We start from the raw sequence: 16,775 nt of genomic DNA on the forward strand, positions 1-16,775 counted from the left end.
AAAGTGGCTGATTATGAAATTCCACCGATCCAAGCAGTCGGTTCTGACGAAGGTTTTTAATGGATAGGTTCGCCGATGATGGAAAGTTAGGCCAGGGGTTCACATCGGCCGATGATTTGGTAGAAGTAGATATAGGTAGTGGTGATAAGCCTAGACCTACTTTTATTAGTGCTAAGTTGAGTCCTGAGTGTAAGCAACAGTTAACTGATTTGTTGAAGGAATATAAAGATTGCTTTGCTTGTGATTATACTGAGATGCCTGGTTTGGACCGATCGATTGTTGAACATCGGTTACCTATCAAGTCTGGATTCCGGCCACATCAGCAGCCAGCTCGCCGATGTAATCCTAATATTCTTCCCAATATCAAGACCGAAATAACTAAACTTATTGAAGCCAAATTTATTCGGCAATGTCGATATGCCGAGTGGATTTCCAATGTTGTTCCGGTTTACAAGAAGAACGGGAAACTTCGGGTCTACATTGATTTCAGGAATCTTAACAAAGCTGCACCGATGGATGGCTACCCAATGCCAGTTGCCGATCTGCTAGTTGATGCTGTGGCTGGGCATCAGATCATTAGCTTTATGGATGGCAATGCAGGATACAACCAAATATTCATGACAGAAGAGGATATTCCAAAGACTGCATTTAGATGTCCTGGTCATGTCGGGTTGTTTGAATGGATAGTTATGACCTTCGGCTTAAAGAATGCTGGTGCTACTTATCAAAGGGCCATGAATTTTATATTTCATGAGTTCATCGGCAAGCTGGTGGAAATTTATATTGATCATGTGGTGGTTAAGTCTGGGGACTTCACAAAGCATCTTGCCGATCTACGAAAGGTGTTGGAATGCACAAGGAAGCATGGCTTGAAAATGAATCCCAATAAGTGTGCATTTGGTGTATCGGCAGGGCAGTTTCTTGGTTTCATGGTGCATCAAAGGGGGATTGAAATCAGTCGAAGATCTATTGAGGCCATCAACAAAATAGTTGCCCCTACCAACAAGACTGAGCTCCAATCCTTGATCGGCAAGATAAATTTTATCAGGAGATTTATATCTAATTTGTCTGGTAAAATTCGTGCTCTCAGCCCTCTTCTTAAGCTAAAAGCCGATCAAGAATTTGTTTGGGGGAAAGAGCAACAGTTGGCTCTAGATGAAATCAAGAATTATTTAGTAAATCCTCCAGTTCTCATTCCACCTCAGCAAGGGAAGCCCTTCAGATTATATTTGTCTACCGATGGGATGGTCATCAGTTCAGCTTTAATTCAAGAATTTGAAGGGAAAGAGCGTGTAATTTATTACTTAAGCAGGAGGTTGATTGATGCTGAGACCAGGTATTCGGCTATTGAGAAGCTATGCTTGTGCCTGTATTTCTCTTATATCAAGTTAAGACACTATTTGCTATCGGCCGAATGCACTGTTATTTGCAAAGATGATGTGGTCCGGTACATGCTATCTATGCCGATTATGAGTGGCAGGATCGGTAAATGGATTTTGGTGCTGTCGGAATTTGATCTGCGTTACGAATCGGCTAAAGCAGTTAAGGGACAGATTATGGTCGATTTTGTAACTCAACATTGCGGTGAAGTGGAGGCTTTGGAAATTGTACCTTGGACGCTCTTCTTTGATGGATCCACATGTGACCGGGGGGCAGGAATCGGCATAGTATTAGTTTCCCCTCGGGGAAGGAAGTATGAGTTTTCCTTGCCGATTGTTGCCACGTCGTCGAATAATCAGGCTGAGTATCAAGCTTTAATAAAGAGATTGGAGTTGTTAAGAGAAGTTCATGCTGATGCTGTTGAGGTCTTCGGGGATTCTATGCTAGTTATAAATCAATTGGCTGGAAGCTATGAATGCCGAAGTGGAGTTCTCATAACTTATTACGAAAGGAGTATGCGACTGTTAAAAGAATTCAAAGATTTCCGATTAGAGCATGTTCCTCGATTGCATAATGAAGAGGCCAATCGGTTGGCTCAGCATGCCTGGGGATATCAGCCCATGATTAATGTAATATCGGCAATCAGTGCTGGTGATTGGAGAAAAGAAATCATTGATTATTTGCAGGATCCATCTAAGAAAGTTGAAAGGTGGGTTCGGTTCCAAGCCACCAAGTATGTGCTCCTCGAAGATGAATTGTATTACCGAACGGTTGATGGGATTCTTCTCCGATGCTTGGGTGATGATGAAGCTAGAAGTTTGATAGGAGAAATCCATGAAGGGGTATGTGGAGCACATCAGTCGGCTTTCAAGATGAAGTGGATGATTAGGAGGAATGGATATTATTGGCCGACTATACTTGAAGATTGCTTTAAGTATTTCAAAGGATGTCAAGGATGTCAAAAGTTTGGTAATATTCAAAGGGCGCCTGCATCGGCTATGAATCCTATTATAAAGCCTTGGCCGTTCCGAGGATGGGCTATTGATTTGATCGGCCAGATTTATCCACCATCTAGCAAAGGGCATAAGTTTATTCTAGTTGCCACCGATTATTTCACCAAGTGGGTTGAAGCTATTTCTTTGAAGAAAGTCACATCGGCCAATATGATTGATTTTGTGAAAGAGCACATCATTTACCGATTTGGGATTCCTCAAACAATCACTACCGATCAGGGCACTATGTTCACATCAGGGGATTTTGATGAATTCGCAATCGGTATGGGGATTAAAGTGTTAAACTCTTCTCCTTACTATGCTCAAGCTAATGGGCAGGCCGAGGCATCTAACAAAGGAATTATTAAGCTTATTAAACGAAAGATTGAAGAAAATCCTAGACGGTGGCACACGTTGTTAAACGAAGCTTAATGGTCATACCGGATGGCTTGTCATGGATCGACCAAGGTTTCACCCTATCAGTTAGTGTATGGGCATGATGCAGTGTTACCTTGGGAAATTAAGGCTGGGTCTAGGCGATTATCTTTTCAAGATCAGTTGGCTGCCGATGATTATGCTACTTTGATGACAGACGAGTTGGATGATCTAGCAGGGCATCGGCTGAGGGCTTTGATGAGTATAGAAGAGAATAAGAAGAGAGTTGCTAGATGGTATGATAAGAAGGTAAAGGCTAAGGAATTTGCCGATGGAGACTTAGTATGGAAATTAATCCTACCGATCGGGACTAAAAGTTCAAAGTTTGGAAAGTGGTCTCCCAATTGGGAGGGTCCCTATCGGCTAAGTCGATCGGCTCCTGGTAATGCCTATATTTTAGAAACTCTCGAAGGAGTTGAATTTCCCAGAGCATTAAATGGCAAATATCTAAAGAAGTACTACCCCAACATATGGGTCGATGCATAAAAGTTTAAATGCCGATAACACTCCTATCGGCTGGATTGGAATATGTTTGGGGCCGGATTTAATGTTTCAAAAGATGCCGATAACAGTCCTATCAGGGAAGCAAAAAGAGGTGAGTATGTTGCCGATGAAGGGCTCATATGCTTAGCAGCGCTTGGATGGCCGATATAGCACGCAGGCGGATTTGGTTGGCTGCTTCTATCTCTTTGACGTCTTCATCGGCAGAACCTTCTACTGGCTTCAACTTCTTCTTCAGCTGCAGTGCTTTGCGACCATGGATATTTCATTCTTGTTCAAGAAGCTTGATTGTCTTCGGCAGCTGGCTTTCTTCCTGTCTGGCTTGGGACAGAGCATCCTCTATTTGTTTAAGTTCTGCCAACAGAGCTTCCCTTTTTGCCGACAGATCGGAGATTTTGTGCTTCAGTGCGTCTCCCGAGGACTTTAGGGTGCCGATGGTCTTATGCTTTTCATCGGTAAGAAGTTTTTCTTTCATCATCTCCTCGGAAAGACGAGTCTGAGCGGCTCTGTCGGCAAGGCGCTGGGCAGCCCTCTGGTACTGCAGTTGACGGCTCTCCAGGTGTGCTGCTTGGAAGAGAACTTCTTCAGCATCGGCGGGAATTTGGCCTCTCAGAGTCTTGAATAAAGCTTTGGCCGGATCAGAATCATCGACTAGCTGGGCTGTGTCTTGGTGGAGGAGAGCCGATAATTCTTCCAGCTTCGCCCTGACTTCTGCCGATGTGATCATAACTGCCCGAGAAGAGCTTGCTTCTTCACCCTCATCTTCAGAGATGTCGATGGTGAAAGAGAACAAGCTGTCAGGAGAGTCCTGCTCCTAAAAAAGAAATAAAACGAGTTATTCTATGGTCAGGTATTGATAAATGATGCAAAGAGGGGTTGGATAACTTACTTGCTTCAGGGCAATCTCTTGCCTCTGACTCGAAGATGCCGATGGAGCCATGGGTTGATCGGCCAGAGTTGCCGATGGAACTATCTCAGCTGAAAAATTAACAGAAGTGGTTATAAGGCAGGAAAAAATAAGTTCATCGGCAACAATTTTATAAAAGTGTGTTACCTTGAGGAAGAGCAGTACTTGTCTGGATGGAAGAGACTACCGATGCTATGATGGAACCTGCTGAATCGGTAGTTGGTTCATGCACATCAGCCGATGTGCCTTCTGGCTGAGGTACTTCTGGTTGAGGCTCTTCTAGTTGGGGTTCTTCCACTTGTGGTGCTTCTTGCATTAGAGGGGGAGGTGGTACTTGCTGAGTCTCTGCTTCTGGAGAAGAAGGAGAGGATCCCACCGGAATTGGAGATACCGGAGGAGGAGGGGGAGTTGCCACTCTCTGGCGCTTTGTTTGTGCTCTGGTACTCTTGGTACCTTTTCTCTTCTGCTGGCTGGACTGGGGGGCATCGGCACCTTTGCTTTTGGTCCTTGCCGATGCGCTGGAGTGCTGATACAAGAAGAAAGACTCGTAAGTACAAGTCTGACAAATATAAGAATCAGATCGGTATAAAAATTGAAGGTATACCTTGAAAGCCTGTGCCAAAGTAGAGGCAGCTACCGATGAGGATATCTGAGTCCTCTTGGTGGTAACTTTCTTGAGGCGAACACCTCGATGCATGATGGCGGCCAGGGTGGGAGTGTTGTTGCCAATTGAAGAGATTGGGCCTGATGGAAACAGGTCAATCGGCTTGCCACTCCTGCTAACCGATGGAGGGGTGTTGTCAACCTGCAAGATGATACAAAGGTGAATCACCGATGGAAATAAAATTGAGGAAATTGAAACATCGGTTTGAATATACTTACAGTATTATCGGGAGCTTTATACTCGGGGTCGATCATGTCGCGGTACGTAAGAGCCGATCTGCAGAACAGATGCTCCTTCCATTCTGCCCACCATTGCTTGTACGCCTGAGTGATGAAGGCGGCTGGAACCCACTCTAACAAGTCTGCATCTGTATCGGCACTTGATGGCAGTTGGGCTACTCGCGTCCATTCAAGGAGGCTGGTGATGGTTTCCCTGGGTTTTATCACATCAGCATAATAGAGTGCAATCGGCAGCTGGCCGAAAGCTAATTGACGAGCTAGTGCCGATGGATTGTAAAACTCATAGGTCTGGACGGAGGTTTTCCCACTGCCAAAGAAATTCACTGGTATAGCTCTGGGAGTGATCAGTGCCATCATCACTTCATGATCCTTGTTTAGTGTGTCGTTGAACGGATTGAAAACCAGAGGAAACATGGTGTCTGGATCATCATAAGGCAACCATGCTCGCTGCTCTCTGGTCAAGCCTTCGTACAAGGTTTGGAAGAATCGGCTGACCTGATCTGGATTACCTCCTGTGCCGGGCAGAGCTATGACAGCCTCACCGAAGTTTAGGGGAGGACGTGTTGCTGATTCTTCTTCATCCAGTTCATGGTCCTCGGCTATGTCCCTTGGGAAACGCTGTGCAAAAAGATCAAACTCGAGACGCTTGTGCATGTGGAGGCTAAGCCACATGTCGATGAACCACCAGGGATGAATGGTCCAAATGGCTAGAGGGGGGTGAATAGCCTAATTAAAATTTCTACAAACTTCACTAAGCAAGCGAGTTAGTAAAACAAATGGCGAAGCAAATCTAGCACAAGCTCAACTAAGCTATGCAAGCCACCTATACAAACTAGTACAAGGCTAAACACTAAAGCACAACAACAAGAGAAGGCTAGTTACACTCCTAAACAAGAAGACTAAACTAAACAAGCTAAACAACTAGCAAGGTATACAAGTAAGTAAAGGAGTGGAGAGTGATTGTTATACCAACGTTGTAGAGTAGAGATATATCCAATCAATCAATCACAATCACAAGAGAATTCTCGGCAAGAGATGACATAAGATTTTTTACCGAGGTTCACTTGCTTCCCAGCAAGCTACTCCTCGTTGTGGCGATACACCCACTTGATGGATCACGAGCTAATTGGCAATCCAAAGCCAAACCCTCAGCGGGTGCTGCACATCCACTCACAAGATGGGGATCCTCCAAGCCACGAGCAATCCACTAGAGTAGCCAATTGCGATCTCCCGCGGGGAAGGCTCAAGAACCCCTCACAAATCACTTGGTGAGGCTCGAAACAATCTCCAATCATGAGCTCAACACCACCGCTGCTCTAAGCCGTCTAGGGCGTCGGGAAACACCCAAGATTAACAAGAAATCCGCAGCAAACTCAAGAATCAAGTGCCACTAAATGCAACTCTCAAAGCAATGCACTTGAATCTCACTCAATCTCACTAGGATTAGCAATCAAGCAAGGAGATGAGTGGAGGGAGTGTTCTCTAGCTCAATGTATGTCTCAAGTATTCAAAAGTGAAAGAGAGAACCCCCCAAAGCCGGCCACCAACTATTTATAAGCACCCACAAAAAAACTAGCCGTTAGCTGTTTTTAGTGTGCTGCAGTCGACCACACCGGACGCAACTAAGTGATCACCGGACGCTTGACCCCCAGCGTCCGGTGCTCAGGGATAGGTCACGTGTCCTTTTTGAATTTCGCGTGTCAGGCTCTAACGGCTACCTGCAACACACCGGACGCTCTGCAAATCCACACCGGACGTGTCCGGTGCACACCGGACTCATGCGCAGAGAGTTTGTCAAACTCGCGACCTCACCGGACGCTGGGCACCGGACGGTCCGGTGCTCACCGGACTCGTGCGCAGAGAGGGTTGCAAAAACCCCTCACACCGGACGCTAACCACCGGACGCTCTCAGAGTGCGTCCGGTGCTCAACCCTAGCACTCAGCGTCCAGTGCCTCCGCACTCAGCGTCCTGTGAGTGTTTCTCACTGAGAAAACACTCCCGCGACTTCTCCAAAATTTCCCACTGGCGCAATAGAAAATATACACATATTTTTCTCAAAAGCGCCGAATCCCGCTTCGCAAGCTCGGCGGGAGGGAGAGAGGAACCCACACCCCTCTCAACCCTAGGAACTCCACCTCCTTTGCTAATGTGCTAACACCACCAAGTGTTCTCCACCAAAGTGCATGTGTGTTAGCTTTTCACAAACATTTTCACCAAAGGAGTTAAGTTAGCACTTTACTAGATCCTAATGCATATGCTCAAGATATGGACCTAGTAGCACTTGATTCGAGAGATGACCGTGATTTCCCCTCTTGATAGTCGGCTATCTATCCTAAACCCGGTCAATCACTTCTCTACTCATCTTAGACCGGCAAAAGTAAAACCCTATGTTTATACCTTTGCCTTGATAATTTTGCTCCTCGTCTATCACCATGATCTCCACTTCATGCTTCATCCCTTTGTGATCGTGTGGCCACCTTTCCATGCCACCATGCCCCTTCATCACATGTGTTGCTATGCCTAACTCAAGTCACTTAAACAAAAGGCATTAGCAACTTGGTGTCATTAATTACCAAAACCAAACTTGGGCTTTCAAGGGACCTCCCAAGTTGCCGATGGGCTGGCCGAGTAGGAGTTTTCTGGTCACTTGGTGAAGGAGGTGATAGGCTGCACCGAGCAGGTATCGGCCGAGGGGAAATCGGCCACCGTTAGCCAGTCTCTCTGCTGCCGATAGATAAACGGAGGTCGGGCCTGCCGATCGGCCACAGAATACGAACTTGTCCAGCCACATGTTCAGAAAGGTGGTTTGTTCCTTTATATCGACGGACCCTGTTTTGCGGTACTTCTGGATGTACCCGGACCAGCCGCCGATGGAGCGGGTTTCTACCTTGGCACTAGGCGTAGTGTCAAAGAAGTGGGTGCTATCGGTAGAAGATACGTCTAGGCCGGTAAGCATAACCACATCGGCAAGAGTAGGGGAAGCAGGGCCGTGGCCGAAGACAAAAGCATTGAGTGTGTCTGACCAGAAGTAGGATGCAGCTATCAACAATGACTCATTCCTATGCATATCGGTGATGGACAATATGATGCATTGGTCCAGTTTTCTCTCGCCCCATTTGACTTCATTCGAGTGGCTAACCCTCAAGAACCAGTCTTTCCATCCCACAGTAGGACTGGGCCAAGAATGGAAAGTATTCTTCCATAGATCCAAAGAGAAGTTCTCGGCTCTAAAAGGGATCCTGTTGGTTTCTGCGTTAATGAGGTCGGTTGGATCTGGATTCCCTAACGGACCAAGATATTGGAGGTGTGGTTGATCGGTGGGGATGACGATTTTGTTGGACAGATTCTAATGGTTTTGAAGGTAAAAGAAAAAACAGAGAAAGAAAAAGAAAATGTTCAGTAAATTAGATTGTGGATGAACAGGGATGCGAGAAAAAGCACAAAAGGTGGAGTGAAGAACTGACCTCAGGAACGGTGAAGTTGATGGCCATCTTGCCACGGAGAGGATGATCGAGGCTTCGGAGTTGGTGAAGAAGGACTTCGTCGGAGATCTTGGAGCTCTCGAACAGTGCCGCCGCCGGGAAAGTGAAGTTGGAGCTGTGGAATGATGTGATGAGGAAGGAGTACCCGAGAAGGAACTATTTATAGGACAAAACGGGCAGGGGCAAATCTGACTTATCTCCTCGCCGTATCCGTGAAATCCGAGGGTACTCAGGTAGATATGGTAACTGTTTGCACGATGATCAAGGGATTGTGCAGGCGATTTGACAGGAAGTGGTCATTATCCAGGGATATTTTACTGTGCGAGATCTCCTGGTCGGTCCATCGGCAGCGCCATGTAACGATCATATTGCCGATGGGCGAATAAAGTGAAGATAGCCGTTTGGGAGGATAAGATATGGACGTCCTGGTTAGTCCATTGGCAAGTCCCTGTAACGGTAATATTGCCGATGCGCGACTAAAGTGGAAATGTCCGTTTGGGAGGTTGAGGATTTCGAGAAATCTGCAGGGGAATAGGATCAGAGTTGTTCAAATTAAGGCTGTCGGTTGCCAGATTGGGAGCATTGATTGCGGAAAGACATCATTACTGCAGAGAATTTCGGAGCATTAATGATTTCATACTCCGAAATTGGGGGGCATGTGTTGACACCGTTTTTGGGCACGTACCCAGAGACCAGCAGAGTATAGATCGGCAGGTGGAGCAAGAGTAACTAGCTTGCAGAAGAGTTGCCGATGAGGATGGGTGCCGATGAAGAGAAGATTGAATATGACTAGATCCAAAGGTGGTGACGTGTTCTGGCCGATGATCAATATTGGTGTTTGTCGATGGCCATAACAGGAAGATTGCCGATGACTCTGAAGGAAAGCGTGAAGGTTGCCGATTGATCTGTGGCGGTGTCCCGGTCGGTTACAAGGGGGTGGTTTTATGTTTTCCTTAGTTATTTAAATTCGTTTTGTATACGGATTCTGTTTAATTTAGAATTCGAGTCCTAGTCATGTCTGATTGTAGCTCTTTGAGCAGGGTATATGAAACGACCTAGATTTTTCCACAAAGGGGAAAATCCACAGATTCGAATTATAATGTGATAATTCAGAAATTGAGCCATCACATTATCATATATCAGCTGTTATCATGGTCATACATCGTGAAAGACAAGATTACATCACATTTACTTTACAACTCTTGGTCAACAACCTATTACATCGTTTTTCTAGCGAAAACACACGCGAGTCTTTATCAGAGTCGATGTAGCGCGTCAACGGTGAAGGCTCCTCCTTCACGGGCAATCAGCAGAGTCAGCGTAGTTGATCAGCGGGCGTAGCCTTCATCTCCGAACCAAACTTGAGCGCAGGAACGAGACCACCTAATCCTTCTATTCTCCGTAGTTATCGTCATAGACCACGTCCAAAACCTGCTAAACAATTTTCAGTACGATTTGTACTGGCCACTGGCTCCCACCCTATGCTTTTGCGTAGCTTTGTGGTAGGTGGAAATGCAAAGGGTACATCAAGAGGCCTATATATGGCTGTAGTTTTTCCTATGCAAGTTCATCAATATTTAATAATAATAATTCATCAAGTTTTATTCCATCTCATCCACACATCCATCCATCCATCCCACCACACACATCTCACCACACTCTCACTCTCTAGGCGGCAAGTACGACTCCCGCTCGTGCCTTGCCTCAACGGCCAACGCCGGATCCAACACAAACCCAGGGGAAGGTAGAAGGGACTCCTCTCACTAGTCAAGCGAAGCGGAACATAGGAAAGGTCCATAGCCGAGAAAACGGCATATGTATCGATCGATCAACCAAACTCTGCAGAGGTTTACACTAACCACAAGATCACCATCATCGACGATCCGGCTCGTCTAGGCTGATACCGGGCTGCCTTCCAACTAAATACGATGCCACCCTACCACTCAGGACTGGGGCCATACCGGAGTACCACCGGCATGCTGAGACTATGAGGCGTAGTACCGGGCCCCCAAAGGTCACTACGCTGTCTTAGGAGGGTGTGGGTCCTCATGCCCGTACCTCCCTACACTATCCGCTATCAACCTAGTAGTAGTGGCACCGCACTAGCTGGTCGTACATCCGTCCCGCACCATAATAAGGCGAGTGGCGTGTAAGGCTTCCTACGAACCGGTTCTCAGAACATCTCAGTCCTTAGGGTGACCGAACAGGACATCTTCACGAGGGGCCAGCCGATGCCCCTCTCGACGGGACACCCGGCTACCCCGTGCTAAACAGCACCTCCTATCCCGGTGCTTCGTCCCACGAAGACACTCCACTTCGGGACCTCTCCCTGTCACATGTACCCGCCATAGGTACCTCTCGTGGAGAACGCCCAGGTAGCATTCCCCGGCAAGACTTGTCCCAAGACTCGTCGTAAATCCTGCTCGGTCGACTCGACCCTCACTACACACCCAAGACGCACGCCAAGATCTCCCCAAATCCATTATCCATTTCTTATCCAGTTATTGGCACCACGTGCCTTATCCACTCACATCCAATCCTCCCCAATGCATCACATCACAGATATAATGCATAGAAGGAACAGTAGCAAGTAGTGTGCAAGCATCTAACCTAACAGCGGGTGTGCGAGGGTTATAGGTTGCAACAAGGCAATGGCTCACAAGCATTTCTACCATGCAACCTATCATAGTTCATTTGCATAAAAGTAAAGCACTAGCATCTATAATATTGCATGTCTAATAGGATTCTACGAGGTTGGGTGGGACGTGGCACCTGTTAAATGTTATTTCCAAGATCCACAGTGCACTTGTAGTTGTTCTCATCCGAGATCCTCCTTCGGCATGTCCTTCCTTCGACTGGTTCCGATTCGATCATCGCTAACCGAAGCAACTACCTCGTAAACGACAATCAAAGCGAAACAATCAAACCACTAGACCTCAAAGACTGCGAAAAGAGACGAAGAACACTGAAGAACAACTACACTAAAAGAGCACCGAAAGGATAATGACTTAGCCCTCTCGGTGGAGGTCCGATCCCTGGGCTAAAAGAAATGAGAATGGTTGTTTACTAAGTACAAGCTGGAGTCTTCGCCTAGCCGTTACTTCCCGGGTCGATCGTGTCGACCTGTACGGCTTTAATAACAAAGGTGTAGACTCTAACTTATTTTAAGTAAACACCAGGGCTTACGAACTTTCGATCCAAGCGTCATAGAGATTGACGAGAACCAAACGGTTGTAAGCACAAGAAACTCTGATCTCTCTCAACCCGTACGCCATTATGATTGGCGAGAGTCAAGAGAGGGTGGAACAAAGAGAGAAGAAAAGGGGAGTGGTCTACTCCATCCAGTCCACTCGCCACGGTAAGAGACGGGGAATTAGAAAGAGTGACGCACAAAGAAAAAGAGTGCTCAAGCTACTTATAGGGTACCACGACCTAGGTACACTGAATGCACTAAGACATTCCTCGAGTCCATAGCAGTGCGGTTGTCACCGCGAGAACCAAATAAATGCTACGGTCGAATAGGTACAAGCATACAAGAGTTTAAGCACGAAGAACCCAAAAGGAAAGAAAGGACACGGGTTTCACTTTCCATTGATCCGCTCGCCATAACAACGACGGGAGTCGTGAGATTGGAAACAAAACATCAAACAAATAAAAGGAGCTCAATCCACATCTTACTGGATCGACGGGAATTAATAGCAAGAGAGAAGAAGAATGGAGTTCATTCTCTTTCGACCAACTCATCATGGAATGAACGACGGTTGGATGAAAAGAGATACGACCCCATGATCTATTCCAACTCATAACACTTCTCGACCTAGGTGCCTCTGAATCAGCACAGGGTCATTCCTATAGTTCCAGGCGATGCGGTTGTCACCGCGGGAACTACGGGAAATGTCCGGGTCTAGGTGGCATAAGCATATGAGACGGATAAGATAAACATGCGAGAAACAAGGTAAAGCCCGATGACCATGGCGAGGCGACTCGCGGCCATGAGCTCCACCTAACGAGTTGGTCTCCGACAATTCCACGAAGGTTGTCCCCTAATTCGTATCCCACTCGACTAGGCCACCTAGGTATCGAGTGTGCGGGTAAGAACCGCGTCGATGACGACACACGATGACCATGTCCGAGGGACGGGAGTAGGAGCTAACAAGCGTAGCGTGACGAAGTCAACTAAACACGGGAAAACGAGTGACGCTCGACATCGCGATCACGGCGGGTCGAACCCACGATTGAAATGGTTGAACGCACTACCATTTCCCTAACCGGCTCGAAGGCTCGGTCCTCAAGGGCAACGAAACACAAAACAAGAACGACAACACGAGAGGAGGGACATGCTTGGCATTACGGCCATGGCGAGACAAACTCGCGATCGCAACATTCAAACATATCACTCTCTCAACCGGCTCGACGGCACGGTCCACAGACAACGACAAACACACAAGAATCACGACTCGACCACTGACAACATAAAGACACGATGACAACTCGGAGTAGCACATTTCCATAGCACAAGAGATAAATAGAGTAGACCGGCGCGAAGGCTCGGCACAGGCATAGAATAAATAATTCATGTATCGACAAGTATAGATAGATGGATAAAGATGATAACTAACAAGTATATACAAGATACAAGAATGAAGGGCAAGGGTTTTGCCGACGTCACGGAGGGCGTCAACTAAGTGCAAAAAGGTCGACCTTGACGATGGCGGGGTAGGCGAGGCTTGTCGCAGAGCGCCCAGGTGCACTTGGCTAGCTGCAGCGTGTCCTGGACCGCTGTGGCTTGCTGTTGGAGGCCGAAGTTGGCCATGGCATGGCAGCAAGACCTAGGAAACGTCGCAGCCTAGCAAAATGGTATGGCGAAGCCTCTGCTCCCTGCGATAGTGGAAGAACACGGCACGAAGGCCGATCTCAGCACAACAATGACGAGGTTGATGGAAGATGCAATAGGCAAAGTTTTGGGCTTGTGACTCACGGCATAGTGGTGATGCTCTGGGCGACATCACAAACGTGGGGTGGCAGCTGGTGGAGGACGGGCTCAGCGTGCCCGTGGTCATGCCGCGACATTCCTGCAGTGGTCGGCCGTCGTGGCGTGCGGGGCTCCTGCTCGGGGTCGCGGCCGACGTTGCTGCTGCTCGGCGTCGTGGATGGCTCGGCGCTGGTGTTGTTGACGAGGACGCGCTCCGGGGACGAGGTCGACGGGGCACGAGCACGGCGTCGTCGTGGTGGCGCAGACCGACATCGGGGTCGGGGTCGCGGTCACCACGGCCGGCATGGACGCAGCTTCCACGGCGCGGTGGCGGCTTGCGGACGACGGCGTCGCGGGGTCGGGGCTCGGCGCGGCGAGGGCGCGGACCTCCTGCTCGGCGTGGACGGAGACGGAGGCGTTGGCGACCACAGCATGGCGAGGTCGTGGACGCGGCGTCGCGACGGCGGGTGCGCGGGGACGGGGCTCGGCGCCGCGGGGCGTGCTAGGCTCCTGCTTGGCCGGCTCGACGGCGACAAGTGCGCGGGGTGGTGTGACGAGGCGCTCGAGCGCCGTGGTTGCGGGCGAGGTAGGTGATGGCGCGGCTCACAGAGCTTCGGGTCGGCTATGGCGGCGGCGGCGCAGGGAAGAAGAAGGGCGAGCGGCTGCAGCTGCTTTTATACGCGAGCGCTAGGGCTTAGGGACGAGCACGGCTGTTGCTAGGCGTCCGTGCCCACGTTGGCACACGTGGAGCGCATCAGCACGGACGTCGAGGGGGAGAGGGCAGGCGCGGGCGGTTCTGCCCACCCTGGGCGGTTGCGGCGTCGTGGGGAGCTCCTGCTCCCTAGGGTTCAGGTGAGGGCGTGCCAGGTGGGCTGGGCCGCGCGCGGGATGGGCTAGGCGGGAGCTTTCGCGAGGTGGGCTGGCCTGGCTGCTGGGCCAGCAGAGGGAGATGGGGGAGCGAGCGGCTGGGCCTCGGGCCGGGGGCGCTGCCTCCCTCGTGGGCCACAGCCTAGGCCCTGGCGCGCGCGTGGGCTGGAATGAGGGGGAGAAGAAATGGGCGAGAGCAAGGAGAGGGAGAAGGAGAGCTAGCTGGGCCGAGTGAAGAAATGGAGGGAGATTCGGCCCAAGAGAAATGAAAAAGGAAATCCTCCATTTATGAGCAAGGGAATTTGAGGGAGATTCAAATATATAGATATGGAATCGGACTCGAAAGAATACGATAGAGATTCGAGAGGACTTTGCTACGGATTTGTGCACTCCAAACCCTAATTAAGACTCAACTCCAAATCGACTCACGAACAAAGACACTCGTCTACAAACAAATCTATATGTATGCTACGATTTGTTAGCAGGTTAGGATCGAGTTAGATCTAAAAACTATATGCTTCACACGATTACATGAAAAATTTTAAAAAGCTCGTATTGTTGGTTTTCGTAAAAATCCGGAATGTTACAGTATAAATGTAGACCCTAGGGCTTTGTAATCTATCTATCAATCGATCAATCAATCAAATACCGGTTTTTACTCATATTCCAGTATCTACTATTTCGACGACTTCGTCATCCTTTTTCCTTTTTACTACGAGTTCTTAGGAATTCGTCGACTTAAGCTCGGTGTGTTCTCAAGTTCCGCGTGAATACCTCTTGGCCGTGGCATCCGGGCGTATCGCTGTTGTCGGGACCAAAGTATTCGAGTTATCACCTTTGCCGATAGTAAGGTCAAATCGGCTGGCACGCCTTAACGTTTAAATCGGGTATTAGCCATTTGTGTTTGCAGATCTAGCTTTTGCATCAACAACTACTTTATTAAAAGGACAAGGAAATTAAGCCAAGAAGGCAGGCCTGAGATATATGATTAATCAATTGGGAAAGAAAAAAAAACTCACTGGTGTCCTCAAATGAGCCGTGGTAGCCAGACCATCGTTCGTCCCAGTGAATGCGATAACGGCTAACAGTCATCCAGTGTGGTTCGTCGCCCGGCTCCATCTCCTCTAGCTCCGGTTCCTCAGGCCCCAGCATGCTCCAGATGTCTACTTTCGCGACTCTCATCGGTATCCTTTTTGGCCGCGATTTAGGCTTTGGTTCCTCGCTCTCCCATACCTCGTCCCCCAAAACAACAAACACTTTTTTGGCTTCCGACTTCATCGGCGCCGCCTCAGACTTCGGTGACTCCCCGTGATGATCCTCGTCGATCGAAGTCGATCTGCGTCCTCCGATCCCCAAAACGAGGCTAGGGATGGGTGGATCTCGATCCCCAAAACGAGGAAAGACCTCCAGGTATTTCAATGGACGTCCTGGACTCGTTGCGTCCAACCTAATCCTAAAACGGTTTGGTTTCGGTAATCAGCTTTATATGGAAAAAGTACCCTGCAGCCGCCCTAGCTCTGTTTTATATATGGAAAAGAGAGAATAGGAGGTTTCCTAATTTCTACGTCGACCATCTTTCCCTTCCTAGCTCTGTTTTATTTTTGTTCTTTTCTAACGACTGTCTGTTGTCTTTTTTTTTTAACGTGCGCTCTTCCTAATCGAAAGATATCAGAGGTTTGTCCATTGACCATCTTCTCCTTCTAAGGTCCAACCAAGTATTAGATAATCGTCTCTTCTTTGTAAAAGACATAATCTGTATCAGGACTCTATGAACGATGTTGTATGTCAGTCTTATGGGGAGATCTCCATAGGAGTTTAGTCACAACACGATAAAGTTGAAGTCCAAACGGAAAACGGAAAACAGAGAGGACGAGCAAAAAAGATGAATTCAACCAGGGGAGAACTCTAAATTGAATCGATCATGGAAGAGCACTAAAATTTCCTGCCGAATTTACAATTGCCTCTGCTTGCAAAGCCCCATAAATCATGAAATTATGCCTTATCTTACTCTAATATAAGCCACGAGAAGTTTCTTAGTTTTTCTTCTTTTTTAATTTTTCTTTTTTTTTCTTTCCTGCCTTTTTATTAATTTCTATTGGTTTTCCATACTGGTGTTTTTTCGGTTAAGTTTTTATTTTCGTGTTCTGTTTTTCCTTTTCGTCTGTTTTCCTTTTTTTTCCACTTTCGTCTATGTTTTCTTTCTGTGATTTGACTTTTTATATTTACTAGCAAAACATGCCCGTGCGTTGCAACGGGATATGTAGATCGCCAAACAGTAGACAACTTCAGCCCAAAGATTTATTCTATTTTTGCATCATTAGTTCTAATTTAGTTT

The 16,775-nt window shown here is 47.9% G+C and overlaps 1 protein-coding gene across 1 annotated transcript; it reads right to left on the minus strand.

The window, feature by feature from the left end:
- LOC8082211 (translation initiation factor IF-2) lies at nt 12,928–15,622 on the minus strand. Its single transcript, XM_021456242.1, has 3 exons — nt 15,460–15,622; nt 13,580–14,175; nt 12,928–13,479 (listed from the first exon to the last, which is right to left on the minus strand). The coding sequence occupies exons 1-2, from the start codon at nt 15,620–15,622 to the stop codon at nt 13,658–13,660; spliced, it is 681 nt and encodes a 226-aa protein (XP_021311917.1). The 3' UTR covers nt 12,928–13,479; nt 13,580–13,657.

Source organism: Sorghum bicolor, chromosome 3, assembly GCF_000003195.3.
Source record: "Sorghum bicolor cultivar BTx623 chromosome 3, Sorghum_bicolor_NCBIv3, whole genome shotgun sequence".
In the NCBI taxonomy this organism is placed as follows: domain Eukaryota; kingdom Viridiplantae; phylum Streptophyta; class Magnoliopsida; order Poales; family Poaceae; genus Sorghum; species Sorghum bicolor.

Coding starts and splice junctions, on each gene's coding strand:
- LOC8082211 (XM_021456242.1), bottom strand. CDS start 15,622: ATGAGAGTCGCGAAAGTAGACATCTGGAGCATGCTGGGGCCTGAGGAA. Junction 14,176..15,459: donor CGGCTCATTTGAGGACACCA/GTGAGTTTTTTT, acceptor AAGCTCTGTGAG/CCGCGCCATCACCTACCTCG.